Source organism: Streptopelia decaocto (assembly GCF_964273445.1).
Source record: "Streptopelia decaocto genome assembly, chromosome: 6".
In the NCBI taxonomy this organism is placed as follows: domain Eukaryota; kingdom Metazoa; phylum Chordata; class Aves; order Columbiformes; family Columbidae; genus Streptopelia; species Streptopelia decaocto.
Window position 1 is genome coordinate 53409742 of NC_138660.1, and position 19467 is coordinate 53429208.

Sequence of the window (19467 nt, forward strand, 5' to 3'; positions counted from 1 at the left end):
ATTCTTCCTCTACTCCCTGTAGTATCTTTCCATGACTGTAAATGCTTTTCTTTGCCTTGGGTTTTCCATAGGTACATAAAATAGAAAAATAGGTAGCTGACGTGAGAATGCCCTTTGTTGAAATCCAGAGGATTAATTTAGATTCAGTTTCTCTGGTTATTAAATACTGTTCTTGCAAATTAGCTGCTTTTAAAAAAGGAGCTCACGTTGAGCTCCTTTTAACTTATCCACATAAAACCCTTGCTTGGCCCGATAGAGCTGGGTTGGCATATGTCCCAGTTCCAGTTTCACTGAATTCAAATAAAAAGCAACCTGGGAGTGAATCTAATTAAATGGGAGAAGCCTTTGTAGCATTTCATATGCATACATTTACCTTAGCACTGCCAAAGCTGCTGTGGGAATCCTCTGCAGGTTGGGAACAGCTCTGCTGTTTTATGATATCCTTTGGCAACGTAGGCCTGTGGACATGGTGATGGGAGAAAGGATGCCATAGGAGAGGAAAGCATGTGTTAAATGGCAGCATTGGAGCAGCTGAAGGTAAAGTAATGGCTCTTTGTTAAATCAAGGATTTATTTCTTTGTTATTGCTGCTGTTATTAGAAAACTGCTTGGAGTATTGTGCCAGTGCATGGCTAGTAGCCAGATGGGTGCAGAGTTGAGGGTTACCATGGCTGGTTGATTTACACAGGGCTTTTGTAGGGTTGGGACTATGAGAATTGCAATGTCAAGAGGTCTGGACAATGCCTTGTTTTGAATGTGGTTGTATTCAGGGGCACTTGTGTTTACTGAATGTATGAGGCATGGAGGCCTGTTAAAGCTGGCTTATTCACCTGTATTAAAAATGGGAAATATCTGTATAGCAGTCTCTATTGTGCAAGTGTAGAGTGGGTACCTGGTTAGATTCTGCAAAGAGGTGCATGTGCAATCTAGTATAGAGAACAAATGGGTATAGACTGGCCATGAAGACATTAGGGCTGCAAATCAAACCCCTGAGATTCTTGTCAGGAGTCTTCCCAAATGCTGCCTGGCCAGTCTCCCAAGGGACTGTCCAAAATAGAATTTGTGTGAATGTTTGCAGTTTTCAGTTCAGCTTCATTCATTGCTAGTGTCATGTAGATGCTGAGCCCAGTTCCATATCTGGACACATGACCACGCTCTTCTGTTTCTGGGAGTATGCAAAGGCTTAAATATTCCGTAATTGTTGATCCTTGGGAGCAACCTATTGGGAGACCCTTGTCCCTTGGCATGCAAGCAGACTTGTATTCACACACAGGTAGGCAATCCATGCATAATCACAGATACTGTGCATGTCTAAAGTAGGTCTGTGATTTAGATAATGAAAAGAAAGAGGTGCACAGGATTTTTTTTTATGTTGCATTGATTTCCTCTGGAGAATTGCCTGCTGTGTGGCCGGAGTGAGGGAATGGAGACTTTACTGTGATTTCACTGGCTTGCAGGGAGGGAGTGAGACACAAACGTAGCAAGACCCTGAGGTACCCCACCTATTTGTCAGCAGATGGCAGCAGTCAACAGCACAGAGCACTTGGACAGACTGAACTGCACTTTCTGCACACACATGTATCTGTAATGAGCATAACTTTCCACCTGGGTGGGTTTTGTATTGCAGCCTGCAGAAGCAGCCCATGCAGGAGCTGAAGCAGCTGGATCAGAAGCAGCAGCTGGAGCTGATGCATCTAAAACTGAAGCTGATTCAGGATCGGTAAGCCCCTCGAGGGACAGCAGTCCCTCCTTTCCAGCAGATCCCTTTGTCATACAGCAGATGTGGGAGGCTGGGCTGGGAAGAGAGATGTGTGACTGCTTGGAAAAACACAGCCCTACCACCCCAGCAGTTACAGTGCTCTAATTCAGAGGCCGGACTTGGCTGTTGCCTTTTATCTGTATAATGCTTAGGGAGAAGCTCAGCTGGAAGATCTGCACAAAGGACAGTCCCTTCACCTGTTAGCACTGGTTCGGTTACTAACACACCCACGTTGTCAAGCCAGCGCACAGCCCATGCTGTACTAAGCTTGTGTTGTCTGCTGGCCTCTTCCTTGCTCATCATTTACTTTTACCTACCCTGTCCTCTGGGCTCTGCCCATGTCCTCTGAATATTCAGGGTTCCTCTAATATTCCTGACACTGCCACATTTTTAGGGGGCTGGAGTAGATCCTATCTCATGGCCACTTGGCTGTCACATGTGAGCTGTCTGTTCCATGAGGGCTCTATGAGGACTGTCATTACTGCAATGAATGGGAAATTCTGGGCGTTATGGTCCCAGAAAAACATTAAATCCTCTCTACCCTTCTGCAGCCTTAAGTGAAGGAAGACAGTGGTCACCTCTCCTGCCTTATCACTGCTGCCTCTGCTGTCCTTTGTGGTGTTTTTGTCACTGACTTGTGTGCTGGGAAAACCCACTGCAGCCATGGGTAGGGTTGGGATGTGGATCCTCCAGGGTGGACTTGGAGCTGTAGTTTTGGATTCTCTTATCTCAGTGGCTTTTTTCCTTCCCTGGCTGCTGCCTCCCAGAGCTCTCTGCCTGCTGTTGTTGTGGAAACTTTCCCTGCTACTGTCAATGGCACTGTGGAAGGAGGCGCTTCATCCGAAAGACCTGACATGCCCCCAGGATTTCTGTTCAAGGTGAGTGCTTGCTGGTGGGGCACTGAGGTCCTGGTGATTTTTTTCCTGTAATGAATTAACTGGCCGTGGGCTATGCCTCAGAGAAAGGTAGAAAGGCAATTGAAGGAGAGAGACACCTTCCTCTCCAGCAGCCCAGCTTCATGCAGTTCCAGATGCTTCAAAGGACCATGTAGGAACATTGGTGTCTAAATGTCTGGCTGTGCTGTATAGCAAAACCCCTCCTTCTCTCTGCTGCTCAGCCACAGACTCTGGGTAGTAGGTAAGAAGTTGTGCTCCAAACTGGAAAGGTTTGATGCAAGTGGCAAATGAAGAAGAGTTGGAAACACCACTACGGTCAGATGACTTTGTGTTTGGGGAAATTAGAAAGCCAGGATGAACGGAAAAATACAGGATTAGACAGGGAAGTAATGGTGGGTATCCTGAATATGCCAAAGATAATTTGCAACTTGTTTTGAAGGTGTGGAGGAAGGAGTGATTCTGGGTGAGGAGAGGCCACAAATTTAACACACATAATGCAATATGGTAGCAAGACAGCACAGATGCATCATGCCCTGAAAGTGAGAAATGACAGTCTCCTTTTTTATTTGTTTAACCTGCTATAGGAATGCTTTTCTTCTGCTTCAGTCATGTCCATGCATCCTTTTTTGTTGTTGTTGTTGTTTTCCCCTGGGAGACCTACCGAAAGCTGAAGAATGACAAAACTCTGAAGAACAATAGGAGACTCATCATGTTTTGACTTGTTACAAGCAGCATTATAGACTGTGGTGCTTGAAGTGGAGAGCTGTGGTATGAAATAAAAGAGTTGTAATGCAGATGTTGATAGGAATCAGGATGAATACCAAAGAGAAAACATGGCAGGATACAATCATTTGAAGATCCAAACTGATACTCTTCTCTATGTTTCTCCTCTCTTCTTGCTGTGACAGAGACTGGAGGCTATAATCTCTAATGATCTTGCAGTTCAGCTGCAAAAATAATACAGGACACCATCTGAGTGAATACAGGCTTTCTACCTTGGGAAGTTTTTAGGCCCATACTGTGGGAATTCAGCCCTCCTAAGGAAGGGTTGGGGAGGTGTTGGTGCATAACAAGTTGAGTGAGACTCACCAGGATGCCCTTGTGGCAAAGGTGAGCTGCGTGCCAGGCTGTGTGAACAAGCATGTAGCCATTAGATGAAGGGAAGTGGTTATTCCTGTGCATGTGGCATTTTTGACCCAAGCTTGTGCTGCTTTGAGCAGCAGGTTGGATCAGATGGCCTCCAAAGGTGCCTCCCAGCCTGAATCATCCAGTGAATCAATGCAGTGGAAAGACTTGTTACCTGCTACAAAGCTGTGTGAGAGAAGGCTGGACTCATCCAAGCTCTCCTCTCCTGTCTCCACAGGTCCAGGCCATGCATGATTACACAGCCACTGACAGTGATGAGCTGCAACTGAAGGCTGGGGATGTGGTGCTTGTGATTCCATTTGAGAACCCTGAGGAGCAGGTGAGTGGGGAAGACAGGGTGTGAACCTGGGCTGGGAGGAGCCAAGAGGACTTCCAGAGCTGCTGCTTCTTCCACTAACAGTTGGCTGGCTGGGTGCAGAGCCATCAGTTTGTGGCTGGGAACTGGTGGGAGAGCCAGTTGTCCTTGAGCTTGAGGTTGGCTTCCTGCAACAGAGAAGGACTCTGCTTGTGTTTGGAAGGTAGAGAAATTACCCCTCATAAAGCATGTGAACTAGCTGTGGCTTCTGTCCCTATCAGGGCATCTGAGCCAATGCAGTGGCTTCCTTGATCAGGGAGCCCAACAGAGCCTATACTTTGCCTCCTCACTGCTCCTAAACTTGATGCACATTCCCTGTGACCACTGCAATGCAGACTGTGGCACTGGCGGGAGTGACTCACAGCTTACAATGTTTTCTCCCCTTTTGAGAAACACTGGAGCTCTGGGAAAGCAGCTTGCCATGGATGATGTCTTGCACTTCAACATAGCAATGCCTATTTCCAAAAGACAGTGTTTGGTCAGGAGATGGCAGCAGAACCAAAGGCTGGAGCAGGATGCTCAGCCCCAGAGAACAGTCTTACTGCCCCTCTCCAACCTGAATTTAACTGGCAGTGTTTTTCTTTAATCTGAGCTATTTCTAGAAGCTTTGAGTAAATCTTACTTGCTTGCTGTTTTTGAGGGCTTCCAGCTGATAAAGTCTGCAGCAGTTTTACTACTTTTGCTGAGGGAGGTGATGATTTTATAAAACTCATGCTCACGTCTCCAGGTTTTAGTTTGGAAAAGGGAATTCTCTAGCTTGATTCAGTAGTCACTGAATTTGGGGTTGGCCAAGCCCAGACAAGATCTGGATTCCACAAGGGGTAAAGGGAAGGTGCTGTAGTTCACTGGCTACAGAAGATGTGGATCTCCTTTACGTCTCAGTTGTTGGCGAGGCAGATCTTGCTGCTGGTTGTGAAATGGCAGCTATAATGTGCTGGCAGTTCGCACAGAGCTAGGTGCTCTGGAGGGAAGGGTTGTATGGGGAAGAGGGCAGCGATTCCTTCTGGAGACAGGACTCTGGGTGGAACTGCCCTGCACAAGCACTTGTGACCGTTTCTTTCTCAGAAAGCTTTCTGCATGAGAAATGAGTGGCAGTTTGGCAGTTCCCCTAGTTTCTGTGGTAGGAGATGGCATTTGTGGAGCAGAGTTTTTCAATGCCGTATGTTTGCACTCTAGCTGGATATGGGTGCAACAGCCATGAACTCAAGACTCTCCAAGCTGCAGAGGGTGAGCTCTGAGTGTTGCTAACATGATGCTGTAGCTGCACTGAAGCCCTCTAACCCTCCTGCAGTGTATGGTGTGTTACAGCTCATTTCCCTAACCCTGACCACACCCAGCCAGAAAACGCTGGCTGTTAACATGGGCATGAACTGTGCACGTGAGTGGAGGATCACAGCCTGTGATCCATGTCCCCATCTTGCAGCTTAGGTGTCAGTTTGTGGGTACATCAGCCAGGCTTGGATTCATCTCTCTTAGACAGAAGAAGGGGTTGAGGGCAGCAGCACTTCTAAGCTGGCACTTCAGGTGATGTGGTTCAAAACTGGGAAGAGTCAGTCCAGTGGGTCCTGGTGTCTAATTCCTACAGCTGAGGAGACCCTTCAGAGCAGGATGCCATGGGAGTGATGCATGCTGTGTTGCACAGACGCTGTGTGCAAATTGATGAGCTTTTGTGCTTGCCGTGCTGTGAGCTGGAAGCTGCTTTCCAGACACTTGGGCCCGGTGTCTTCCACTTAGTCGTTTGTCTTCCTGATTTATGGCATGTCAGTCCTTCCTCAGCTCCTGCAGATGGCTGCTGCAGATGGGCTCCCGTCTCATGCTATTCCCATGACATCTCCTGAATGCTCAAATCTAAGAATCTAAGGCAGCAGCAAGGGCTGATGGCCTGCAGGCACCCAGTACAGCCTGCAAGGAGCAGGGGACTCAGGTACAGTGCCTCATCTGAGTTGCTGCCATATGAAATGTGCAGAAAACAGGACAAGAGGGCAGAAGCTGCAAAATGTCAGTCGAAAGCAATATGTGCCCCATGTATCACCCTGGGCAAGGGCCACATTACCCATTTGTTTTTAAAGAATGAGTTTCAAGTGAGGGATTGCTGGACCTTGGGTAAAAACCCAGGTAACTCCTGCAAGTTCCAGGAAGGGAGAAGTGTCAAAACAACTATGTGAACTACACATACACATACCTCAGTTTCCCACGGCTTAGAGCATCTGATTGCCTGAGCATTTTTGCCTGGCAAGTTACATAGCTGGATGTGATGATGTATCTCTAGACGAGCCTGACACATGCTCATCCAGAGGGTGGATGCAGAGCAAGCTGTCAAGTTTGGAGGTGGTGGTACCCTGTGCAGTTCCATTGCCTCATGCTGCAATCTTAACGCATAGGCTTCCCCACTGTAAATGAGTGGGCACATTTGCATGTTGAGGCGTGCTGCTATGGTGGCAACTCCAAGGCATGCAGTGATTAGAGTAGCTGCACATCTGAGCGGCAAGAAGTGCAGCTTTCCTACCTTGAATATCTTGTCTCCTTCATGTGCTTCAGATGGAACAGAAATCTTGGTGCTGGACAGCCTGCATAGAGCAGGGAGAGGGTAGGGAGTCTGGTTCTCCTCCTGAACAGGTTCTACCAGGCAGGATTCTATTTGCATCACTGTTTGTATATCTATAGGTTTGGTGGCTAGGGAGGACCCTTGTGAGAGACCTTGAGTCTTAAATCTTGTGTAACACAGGTTGGGGAGTTTTGTCAATCACATCTTGCATCAAGCACAACAGCCTGTTGCATTTTGGGAAGATGGCTTGAACTCCTCAGCTCTCAGTTCTCATGGTCTGGATTTTCAGCATAGCAAGCAAGCCTCATTTTGCCTCTGTAAGCTCTCTAAAATACTAATCACTCAGGTGCTGTGACCAACCCAGGGGATAAGAACCCCCAAGGAATGATTCATCCTTTCCAAAGGCCAGCACCCCGGATGAATGAGTGAATTACACTGTGGAGATGTCTGTTTCTTCTCTGACTATGGAGAACACTAGACCCCTCATATTTAGATAATGAAAGGTGGGGTTGGTGGTTTCCATCTTGTAGTTCTAGAGACCTTCTTTGGTATAATATCTCCTGCTTCAGTGGGTGTAAATTACGATTTTTACACTTGCTAATGGCTTACAATTTCACTGTCTCAGAACACTCTGGGTCAGATCGGAGTTTTCGTACTGACCCTTTTGGGATGGAGCCTTTTCAGCGTTTAAAAGGGAGTGAAAGCATTTTTTTACCTTCTCCCTTGTCTTCCTCCTGGATTGTCTCCAAGCCAACTACAAGCATGGCTTTGATATGCCTTGACACCTCCTTCCTTGGCCTGCACTTGGTAAGAAAAATCCCCACTCACATCTGTCCCCCAGCACCTGATCTCTGTCTTCTCCTCCAGGATGAAGGATGGCTGATGGGTGTGAAGGAGTCTGACTGGATCCAGCATAAGGAACTTGACCAATGCCGAGGAGTTTTCCCAGAGAATTTCACCGAACGGGTGCAGTGAAAGCCCAGCCCACCAGCTGCATTTCTGCTGGAAGAAAGCAAGTGTTCTCAAAATTGATAAAGAACGGTGGAAAGAAAAGAAGAGAATTTTAAAGGAACAGAAGCCTGAAAAAAATGTCAACTTTAAGGGTGTGTTCTTCTCAAAGGGCAAGGTTTCAGAAGTAAATTGAAATTCAAAGTGTTATCAAAATATATACATATTAATTATAATAAGGCAAGTCAAATACCCTTTCCCCCTTTGATTTTAACAGCATTTGGATTCAGAGGACTGATGCAGAAGCAAATCAGTGTGGTTCTTTAAATACTGCATTGACTGAATTGGCGAGATGTCGGTCTGACCCCCGGAGAGGCAGTATTTGTCTAGTGGCTTGAGAGCAGCAGCTGTGTTTGCTCTTGGGTGGGCTCATCTGTTTTGTCTTGAAGGTGGCTTGCATGGCAACCGTAAAAATTCAGCCTTCCCTACATGTTCAGCCTTCAGTAGGCCAAACTTTCTGTTATGCTGTTGAAAAAAAATACTTAGTGTATAGTGTTCACCAATACAATGTATGTGTGTGTGTATGTATTTTATTTTCTTCCTTTAAAACAATGTTACACAAACTGTGACTTTGTACATGTAAAGACAGAAGAAACTACATGGAAGGGGCATGGAGAAGATGAAACGTGTGAAGCTGTGCTCAGTCCGAAGTTCTTTCAAATGCAGATACCTAAATTCTTGCAGTAGTATTGGCCTGTGAAATGCTAAGAGGAATGGACAAATGGAAGAGGGGAAGCCAGATAAAACAAGCAGATGCCATTTAGATAGCTCTGAAATTTAGGAGAGATCCCCCAAGACCCCCTAGGTGGTTTCAGGAAAGCTTAGATTCATGTGGGTAGAAGATAGCTCTCAGATCTGGCTGGTTAGAAGATTTGCTTTTAAAGAAAGAGATAAGAGAAGAAAAATTTTCTTCTGAAAGAATGTCTAAGAAAAAAAAATATTGCTTTCTGTGTCTTTAATTGGCATTGTTATTTGTGGAATCGTATTTCTTATTTTCCTTTGGAGAATTCTGTAAGTGAAATATTGTTAGATCAGCCTTCTCCAGTGCTGTGCTGGTGATCAAGTTAACCTCTACGAAAACTGGACTCTTGAAATACTCATTTAAAATGGCTGCATGACTTCATGGTATTTTAATGCATTAGAAAGGAAGGCAAGAATATCAAAGTGTCAGTGTCAAGAAGACATTCTGCAGTCTAATACTGATGCTGAGACCTTTCCTTTGCTCCTGTTTGTTTTTGAACTTTGTTTCTTTAGTTTAAATAAGCAGATGACAAGGCTGTTTCAAAGTGCATTTTACACTTGTTAAAATAAGCCGGTCTGACCCTCCAAGACTCTAAAGTCCCACAAAGGTACTTTAAGCTTTACTTGAATACTGATGCAGCTGGCAAGCAGGTCAGGCTATTATCATTTTTGTATGGCTTCACATACCCCTGATGTTGCTGCCTTGAAGGGATTTTTAACAGTGAGGTTATTTCCTGCTGTAAAGGGACAAGATCACTCTCTGAAATAATCTTCCGAACTGTTAGGAGCTGGCTTTTGTCAAAGATGCACCGAATGCTGACACACACTACTGAAAATCCCACCTTTTCCAATCTGTTCTGATTATTTGTAGGACAACAGAAAAAAAACATTGTAGGGCAAAAGTGGATTTTTTTTTTTTTTTCTTAAATTTTAGTTCAGAGGGACAGAAAAGATTAGGAAATGTATTCTCAAAAATGCAAGAATTGCTGGAGTTCCTCCTGCTTACAGCTTGGGAGATGATCCGTGCTAGTTATTTACAGCAATGTAACAGACATCAAACTCTGTTCTATAAATCCCTTCTCTCTCCTTTTTTTTTTTTTTTTAAATAAACATGCAGGAATTTAGATTTTTCATCACTGTTACAAAATCCAATAGTATTTAGGAGTAACTGCTCACAATACAGAAGGACTGGACTCCACAAGTTATAGTATGGTGAGCCATTGCTTTAGAATACTGCCTGGTTTGATATATTTTTTTCTTTTTTCACCAGGGTTGTCTTTACTATTACTCATTTTTTCCAAAATATCTATTTTTATGCATTCGTGAATCCCATTACTCCTTTAAAGAATATTCATAGAAAAAATATACCTTTAAATATACATAGAAATATATATATATATATATTAAAAAGCGGGTTGATCCAATTAACATAATGCTCTCAGCTTAAAATGTTTATTTTTATGCAAAACCTGTGGATTATTGTTGGGTTTTTTTTTAAAAGACAAGATTCTAAGTACCAGACCTGTGATTTTTTTGTCTTGCAAGTAATTGTTCTAGACCATTTAGAAAACTGTGCTGATATCTAATTTATTGTGGGGTTTTTGCTGTTTTTCCTGTTGTCTTCTGCTGTGTTTGAACCAGATGACTGTCCCAACAAAAATCCTGGTAAGGCCTTTTCATTTTATTGAGCTTGCAAAGCAACTATCCAGTACTGTATTGTCCCTGCAGAAGTGGTAGCACTCTGCAAAATAGGGATGTTGTTTTCAGGTCACATGAGTGATGCTCTAATATTGCTAGTGGGGAGGATGTCGCGTCTCTCTGCATTTGCTTCCCTCCAGCCCAAATATCCCAGTCCCCAGACCCCCTTGCTTAGAGCAGGTAGGGTGGGTTACCCAGATCCTGCGTTGATCACAAATAAGTGGTGTCAGCACATCTCAAACGCGGGAGCGGGCCCACACTTTATAAATTGCCTTATGTGACAGGAGGGTGGCACAGCAGGAAACCTGTGGATGGCGATGTTGTTTGGAGCTAGGAGATCTTCTCTCCTGGGTCGCGTTCAGCCCGTTGTAAACAGCCACAACTCTGTGCATTTTCAGTATTTTTGCATCTGCTAAATAACCTTGATTCTGGTTGGTATTACCTGGTGAAATGAATTTCCCATTTTCTTTGGCTTAGGACTGATTGAACTAGAAAGGACAGTAAACTCCCAAGTAGGCTGTGCCCACGGTGGTTTTTCAGTTTGCAGGCTGAACTGAAAAATCTGGGGAAAAAAGTTGTAAGGGTGACCTGAAGTTGTAAGGGTGACCTGAGACAATGTTTTTTTTTCATTTTCTCAGTGAAATGGAAAAGGGAAAAATCAAAACATGAAAAAAAAGAAAGTATTTCAAACCAAAACAAAGCATTTAATTTGTAGGGTTGCTTTTTCACTTTTTTAAAAACATTATGACTTGCGCTATAACAAGTTGTTTTGAAGCAAAAATGTGAAACCTTCTGTTTTGAAAATGCTGAAAGAAGATGTTTTAATGTTCATGGTCTTTTTTGCCTTTGCCTTTTTTTCTTAATCTGATGACTGGTTTCAGTTAACCCTAAACTGCATTTTTTTGTGAATATATTATCCACTGAAGAGAACCCGGAGAAGCCTGTTGCCCAGTTCTGCTCCACTGACAGGTGCACTGGTCACATTTCAGGGATTACCTGGTATCTGGCCCAGCAAAGCTGCTGTTTCCCATTTAATAATCTTCCACTTGATTATTTTACTGGGTGAATAATAAAAGCATCTCTCATCCCATGCCATGGACTGGTTTTGTAGCCTGGCTTAGACATTCTCACTCTGTTGGTCTCAGCTTGGTCTCAGATTTATGACTACAGATTTATGATGCTACTCCACTTTGAGCCTAATCCCATCGTGCAGTGGGAATTATCATTTGCCCAACTGATAAGTAAGAAATAAGACATTGCTTTTTCTCCCTTTTTCTATCTTAGCAATGTCAGTAATATATCTTTATTAAGTAGAATTAGGGAAAGGTCCCCTGGCAAACATGAATGTGTTGTTCCAGGCAGAATCCTGCATGCTCTGTGCCGCTTTCCATGGGCATTCCTCAGCTGTCTGCTTTTCCTACCTTTGTGTTTCTTGGCTGTGAAGGAGGTGCAGTAGAAGGGGTTATGCGGGCTTCATTCCAGCTGCTCAGAGCTAGTTTTACTTTGCAATCTGTTTGCCACAATCCTTGAAGCCTTTTTCACAGTTGCAGAACCCTTTTTTGTCCCACTATCCAAAGACCATGGCCAAGGCAAACACCACCAGGTCGAAGTGGGTCTCTCTTTTGTGACCTGAAACAGGTGTAAGGGCTCCTTATTCTGCCTGGAATTGGGGTGTCAGATCAGTTAAGTTTTGCAACAGTCTTGAAGGGAAAAGGCCCAAGGCTAAGGAGATGCTGGGGGAGGATGGAGGGATGATACATTATCTTTTTCTTTTTGGGATGATGCACTAACTGCCTCACTTCTGGGTTCCAGAAAATCCAGAACCTCTTTATTTAAGGCTGACAACAAAATGTGAGTGGTCAGGATGAGCATGATCAATATGATCATAAGTGTCTCTTTCCCTTAAACACTTCATGTTTCATCTATGCCAGATGGATTGAATGCTCTCTGCCACTACTGTAGATGTTTTGGATGCTGTGCAGTCCTTTGCTGGAGGATGCAGAGGTGTCTCAGCCCCTTCTGGGAAGAGCTACTGATCTTCCACAGACAAGACCTGTGTGCTTCTAACACAGTAGCCTCTGATTTCAGTCGCCTCTGTGTCTTTCAGCATCTGGCCCAGCTCTACAGCTCCTCCTGCTTCCCAAGCTCTCTCATGCTCTTTGAGGATGATGGTAGCACAGGACACTTCCTACCAGCCTGAAGTGCCAAGCTATAAGATGCGCTAACTTGTATCCATCAGGAAATCCCCCACGGTGCAGCTTGCTAATACTGATATCAGGAAAACAAGCAGCAGCTTTTCTTCTCTGCGCTGCCAAAGGGGAGATATTCCTTGCCGCACAGGTACCATCACACCCGGCACTGGTGCAGACACCTCTTTGGTTTAGGCATTTCTGAGTAGCAAACTCCAGACGGAAAGAGGACCTGTGTGGTGGCTAGAGCTGGACTGTGCACCAGCCCTTGCAAAGCATGGGGTCTGTCGCTGGTGCACAGGAGCTGAGAGTTAGAAAGCCATTTCAGAAATTCCCTTGTATTTTGATGTGTCTTGTGGCTATAATTCCTTCACCTGCTTTTACAGTGTATTCTGCTAATCCTGCCCCTAGTCTGCATTTCACGTAGATGGTCCCTGTTGAAACTTGCCAGATGCAGTCCTGGGCTTATTGCTTCTCTTTAACTGAATCAAGTGGCAATGACTTCGGCAATATATTGGCAATCTCTATTCCTTCTGTTAATTCAGTCTCTGAGTTTAACCACAATGACCTGAGAAATGTTTGGGGTTTGAGTGTTTTTTTTTAATTATTTTAATTTTTGTTTTAACAAAGCTGAACAATTCCCATTGTATTCAGAGCTGTGATGCCCAGTTCCAGTGACAAGTACTAGATGGATTTGTCCCATTTTGTTTCTTGGCAATGTTCAGAAATATAATTTGTGTCATCATAAGTCCCGCGTCAGTTTTTCTGTGTCTCTCTTATTTTTTCCTCCCTTTATGTTAAGAAGCTGAAACAATTCTGGACTTCTTTCTCTTCAAACAGGTGAGTAGCTTCAAAGCAGCTTGGTGTGCCCAGGCACCATTAACACTGGGGGTTCTTGCAAACACATGAGCTGGAGAGGGCGGTGCTGGTCCTTCCCTAAACGAGTACAACAGCCAAATAAACTCTTCCAGCAGCCATCTCAGTTCTGGTCTGTTGTGAGAACCTGACACCAAACAAATGCAATGTATGTAGGGATTTGAGACCTTTGCCTTTTAACAGCTACTAACCCCAGGGTGATGTGATCTTCATCCCCTAAGGCAAGCTTGTTGATGGAAGCATGACACTGCATGGGCACCCTACCCCATCTGGGCAAACATCTCCCTTCAGCCTATTGGCACACCTGGGTGAGGTCTTAGTTTCCAGGCTGGCTTTGAGGTCTCTTTAATGGCGTGTTTCCTTCACCTGTAGAAAAGGGGTGTTTCCACCCTCTGCCAGCATGCTTTGGGATCCTGGAGGGAAGGGGTTAGAGGGATTCACAGTTCACAGCTGACTTTTGGGGCCACTCCTTCAGATGTCTCATTCCAGACAGGCTCGGCGCCGCTGCACATGGGACACAGTGTGTGAATAGCAAGTGCTGGCCAAAGGTTGGAGTATGATCTGATGCAAATCAGTGCCAATTAGCACTTTGATGAATGGACTGCCAGAGTCCTCCGCTTCAGCATGCGGGTGTGCAAGCCTCAGAGCCAGTGCGGGGAGCCGGCCAGGCTGTGCTTGCACAGTTCCTTGATTTTCAGACGGCTTAGAGAGTTTAGTGCCTCCGTGGTGCTTGGATGGACCTGAATCAAATCCTGTGGTGGAGAGAGAGGAACAGGAAGGCTGTATCCCTGAAACTATGGCTGCACTTGATGACTGGGGCTCAGCTTGGTGTTGTGTCTCCTGCCAGGCTGAGCCAGGTCAGCTCTGTTGGGGCTGGGAGCTTGCAGGGCAGGAGCGAAACCGTAAGGCATGGGGGCTCTGTGCAAGGCTTCTGTTTGCCCCTCCTCATGCTTTTTCATTTCCATGCCCCAGAAATATAAAGAAAACGGGGGAGGGGAGAAGACAGCCGAGGGGAAGAAGTGTGCATAATTCATTGTCAGCCACCTCTGCTCAGCTGCATTATTCATTTCCAGTGATGTCTTCTTGCTCCAGACAAGTGGTGCTTGGGCTCATTGGCCACACGTGGGCTGTGGCTATGTGAGCCCTGGCAGTGCATTTGGAGCAGGAACAGGCTGGCAGTCCCCTGGGTCCAGCCCTGAGAGCCCTCACCATGATGCAGGGAGAGCTGAGCTTCACAGCTTCGGGAGCACAGATGCAGAAGGAAGCCCCTACAGATGGAGGAGGCACACATGGCTCCAGGAGAGCATCAGGGTGCCTGGGAGTGGGCAGGGCGGAGGCCAGGGCATTACATACTGCAGAGGACTGGTGTTGGTTGGTGCCAGTCGCTCCATGGCATCCCCACATGAAGAGAGAAGTTGGTACCAGGGCTGTCCTTCAATGGGAGTGCTCACTGCCTGAGAAGGCCCTGTGGCAGGGAGTTTGAACGCCAAAGCAGAGCTGGGAGTCACTCTGCAAGCCCAAGGAGAAGATGGGAGTTTGGGGCAGCTCTCAGCAATTTCTCCTGTTTGCTGGCTGGGTGAATCCAGTGCCCTTTGCAGAGTGGGATTGCTGCTTCAGCAGGTGGAGGAGCGTCTGCTGCATGGCCCAATCCACAAAGCCATTAATAACAGTGCCGGAACAGGAATCCAGCAAGTGCCCATGATTAATTAGCCCATCAAGGGCAGTTAATGGCCAGCCTGCTCTCCTTGGCCCCGTGGCGCAGGTAATGAAGTACGCATCACTTCTCACTGGGCAAGGTGCAGCCCTCTGCCAGGAGCGATGGACAGAATTTGAAGCTGTTTTGACACACAGCTGATAGGTATTTGGTGAAACTGTTTCCTGAGATGCTGGGGGGATAGATCTGTAAGGGGATTTGCTAGTTATCAGAGCCAGGTACCAAAGTCTCTGGCAGGGGCCCAATCTAATATCAGTCAGCTTTGCTTTTCCTAGCAGTGGTGTTATCTCATGTCTTGCCTGCATTTGGGAGTGCTCCTTACTGAGGCTGAACGTGTTCTTCACATTTACTCTGCTTGCCTCAGCACTTTCTTGTGAATTAAAATATGAATTTCAGGTACCACAATGCTGCATCAGGCATGGAGGGTTGGCAGAGCAGTGCAGTACGGAGGACACGCAGCAAGGCTGTTTTTTGAAATCTAAGTGGGATGAAATGAGCTGCTCCACAGCCTCTATCCCAGCTGCTTTGCAATAAGGTAAGAGAGAGAAGAAAACTAGCAGGAGTGCAAGGTATTAAAATTAAGTTGCCCACATTTACTCATTTGGTCAGCGTGACGCAGCCCAATGTGTGAAACGAATGTGATGGGACTCGGGTGGCTGCTGTGGAAGTAAGAGGCCTGTGCAGGCCTGTTGTCCTGTGTCCTAAGGGGGATCGTGTTCCCCCTTAGGGCACCTTCAGTGACTACCACAATATTGGCTATTATGGCAGAAGTCAAGCATGTTTGGACAGCCCTGTGCTGCAGACTGTAATTTCTTGTCTCTCCAGTCCAGAGACCTGTGAGAGCCTCCTGGAGTGACTTCTCATCTCCATTGTCCAGGATTTCCACTGTGCATCTCTGAGGCTGCCAGGAGAGACCTGGCTATTGATTTTTGCAGAATGGGCTGTATTTGCTATTGGAGGCGATGCTGTGGTTAGGTGTGCAGCGATCCAGCCATACGGCAGCACTCGTGAAATCTGTGAGTGCCTTACCTCAGTGCAAAACATCTCAAACATCTGATGAACTCCCTGCATGTGCCGGACTTCTGGCCTCTCTGAGGAAATCTGAGGAAAGCTCATGCTGAGAGTGTCATGCTGGAGCAGGTGGGGTTTTTAGTGGCTGGGCCACGGTGAGCTGCTCATGTGAAGGGTCACATTAGCCACAGATGCGTTCAGCCCTCTAAGAGCCTTCCCTGTAAGCTGCTCCAGAGGCTGGCTTTGCCCCTCTGTGACAAGCAACCACCTTGATAAATCTTCAGCAAGTTGCTCCTGGCGCTGTCTTGTGAAGCGTCCTGCTCATTTTCTGCCTTCCCAGCTTTCCTTCCCATGGGCAGGCACGTCAGGGCAGGCTGAATGTTGTGCGCCACAGCAGTAGTGACATGCCAGAGCAGGAGGACAGGTATTTTACTTTGCTTTTCTTTCCCCTATCTGGAAGCTTCCAGCATTGCTCACTGTGGTTCAGGCTTTCTGCTGTTCTGCGAAGCATTGTTGCTCTTTCCCATATGATACAGATGTTTTTGCAAGAGTGTAAATTACTCCCAACCAGTAAGTCTTTTATGAAACACTATTCCTCTGCACAGCGAAGAAAAATGCAACTCAAGCTGGTAATTAAATGTTTACTGTTAAGTACTTTATATATTATATACTATAGATCATTCCATCCATTAAACAAACCATTTAACTTCCCTCAACAGCATTATTGTCTATTATTAGGTTAATCAGCATTCACATCCTGTAACTCTGCATTTCTATCTAATTAGCCTTTCTTTCTTACTTCATATTTCTATTTAATTAAGCTCAGCATCAGAGCTGAATTCCCTGTACTCAGCGCTAGAAGAGGACTTTATCCTTTCGGTGCTCAGAGGGAAGAGAAAGAGGCTCAAATATTATGCAGTCTCCTTGGATTTCTGTTAAGGTTTCCTTCTGTGAGTCAGTTCCTGCTTAACTCCAGAGAAATTTGTGTCCATGTAGGAAGCTGTAGTTTTGACATCTTCCTGATATTGTCTCAGATTATCAAAGAGCTCCCCTATGCATGGTGGCTGCAGCTGGTGTAAGAGTGCTGCAGTGATTGTGTGGACCATGCAGCCACCACTCCGGCAAGAAGACATGGTGGGTCTGCTGCTCTCGCCTTTGCCTCCAAGTCTTTCTGGCTCCACAGATATTCTGCTACAAGGTCACTGGCAAATTTAGTGTCATACAGATGACTCTCTGCATGGCATCCTTGGGTAAAGACACTGAGGGTTTCCAGTGGTAGGAGTCACACAGATACCTGTTGAAAGCTCTCATATCCTATTGCTGAACTGATCTAACCTGCTGTTAATGTCTTATCTTAACCACTTTACCTTAACAGTTAACCACCGTTCCCTACTATCCACACTAGCATTTGGGTAAATTGTTTGCACCTAAAGCAGGAGTGAAAGCCATGGTAGTACTGGTGATTGACCTGGTGTCCCCTCAGAAGTCAAGCTCACTCTGAACCAGTTCATGATCATGCTCAGAGCACCAGTATGCAGAGGGTTTTAGCACTGTGTTTCCCCCAGTGAAGACAAGTTATTTTTTCACCAGAAAAGAAGAATACTGAAAATAAGTGAAAAAGAGGTTCACAGATCTTTAAACCTGTATCATGTCATCTCACTGGGAGTTTCAGGTATGTGTTGGGTAAGGAGTTTATTTTCTTCCTGACTAGAAAGGCAGGGAATTCCTGTTGTGTGGGGCTCACACTTCATTCTGGATGGCGATGTAAGGATTAGCAGCTGGGAATAGTTTGTATCTTACCTGACCAGGGCAAAGAAGTGCATGCTAGCGCTCTTCCATCTGTGCCCAGGCTCTGGCCATGGGTGAGAACTGGGACTGGTGGGACAGACCATAATACCTGCCCAGGCATGGGGTTTAGTCAATGAGCATCAGTTTTATATGTAATTTTATGGACCCCACTTGACAAACCTTTGCAGAGTTGCTCAGGTTTGGGTCACCAGAGGGATGCACTTTTGACTGAAGTGTTGTGCTAATTAGCTGATAGCACTGATCCATGACATGGGCAGGTACGAGAAGCCCATGATACCATGCACCAAACTGCATGAGGCTAGGCTGGGTTTTGAGTGCTGTTGTCATGCTGTACATGCCTGCTGATAATGTGCTTTTTTTTTTTGGCATAAATGTGCGCTCTGTTCTCTCAATCCCCAAGCCCTTGGGTCTGCTACAGGAGGCTGTCAATTGCAATCTCTCTCCCTCAGACATTTATGGGGTACCCGAGGCACCCAGCATGACAGCATCACTGGAAACCAGATTAAATAACAGGCTGGGAACACCTTGCTTGTCACCACTTAGTATCCAAGCTGCAATGGCTTTGAGGAATTGTCTGGGCCCCTCCAGAGTCCCTGAGCAGCTCTTTGTGCTACTACCAGTCCAGAACAATCAGCAAATTGAGTTCTTTTTATTAACTTTAAAAGAAGACATTAGCCTCAGCTAGGAGAATAAAACCAATTTATGAGGCAATTAGCTCTGCAAAAACATTTCAGTCTCCCCAGCGCAGCCATCTGAGGAGCATCTTATTCCAGCTGCACAGCTTCTTCTGGCCTTGGCTTTATGGCACACTCCATTTATCATAAATAATCATAATGTATAAACAAATGGTTTCCTCATGTGTGTGAGACAGCCAGGAAGGTCTTCTCTGCCTGAAACTAGACTGCATTGTTGGGTTCCTCCCTTCGGGTGCCATTCCTGTGGCCTCTTACTTGATCGGAATTCATTTTGATGCTCAAGCTTTTTTTATAGGTAGTGTTATCTTACATGGGCTTTTAATGGGATCTGCAACAGGGTTAGCTGCAATCCAAAGAACTTGAACTGCATGAAGAGGCCATAGCAGCAGACTCCAAGAGCTCTTTGTGCATTTTCCAAGTCCCTTTGCAGGAATTGCAGCTTTCTCAGTCCGCAGGGAATGCTGGAAATTTGGGCAAAGCCAGAAATGGGGTCTTCCTCTGCCATTATTTTCCTGATCAAACAAATTCTGGATGATTAAGGTGGTGCAGGGGTGAATGTAGATTGGAGTTGACACAAAAGTTTGATCTGCTACTTGTGGGCAAGCCTGAGACTTCCAAATTTGCCTTAAAAAGCAAATTGAGAGGAAAAGTTAAAATTCAGTTTCAATGAGCTGATGCAAAATGTAATTCTGTCAAACAAAGAACTCCTATTTTCTGTATTTTCCTGTTTCAAGTTTTCCATTTTATTAGAAACATCTGTTTCCTGATTTTAATTACATGATGCTGTTGTGGAAGTGAAAACTATACTATCAACCCCCAAACATTAGACCATTTTTACTATGAATATTCTCAGCAAGGTAGTGAAGTTCTGCCTAACATTATGATTCTGTTAAATCAACATTTTTTGACATAAGGTGATGCAGCTGGAGGAATGCTGACCAGCTTTTTTTTTTTTTTTGGCTTCTAGAAGGAGCACTTCTCAGGAGAACAGCCCCAGGCTTGTACCATTTTCACCTCCATCAGCAG

At 45.5% G+C, this 19467-nt stretch overlaps 1 protein-coding gene across 10 annotated transcripts in view; it reads left to right on the plus strand.

Moving 5' to 3' along the window:
- The window catches only part of BIN1 (bridging integrator 1), a 99056-nt gene extending 85972 nt beyond the window's left edge, over window positions 1–13084 (plus strand). For 6 of the 10 annotated variants that reach the window (XM_082055363.1, XM_082055368.1, XM_082055370.1 and 3 more), the window contains 5 exons: window positions 1627–1719; window positions 2526–2636; window positions 4018–4119; window positions 5332–5382; window positions 7568–13084. In XM_082055363.1, coding sequence (XP_081911489.1) covers window positions 1627–1719; window positions 2526–2636; window positions 4018–4119; window positions 5332–5382; window positions 7568–7675 — 465 coding nt within the window. In that variant the 3' untranslated portion in view covers window positions 7676–13084. The remainder of the gene's footprint in view (window positions 1–1626; window positions 1720–2525; window positions 2637–4017; window positions 4120–5331; window positions 5383–7567) is intronic. The other 4 variants (XM_082055366.1, XM_082055364.1, XM_082055372.1 and 1 more) reach the window with 1 other exon arrangement.
- The last annotated feature ends 6383 nt before the right edge of the window (window positions 13085–19467 follow it).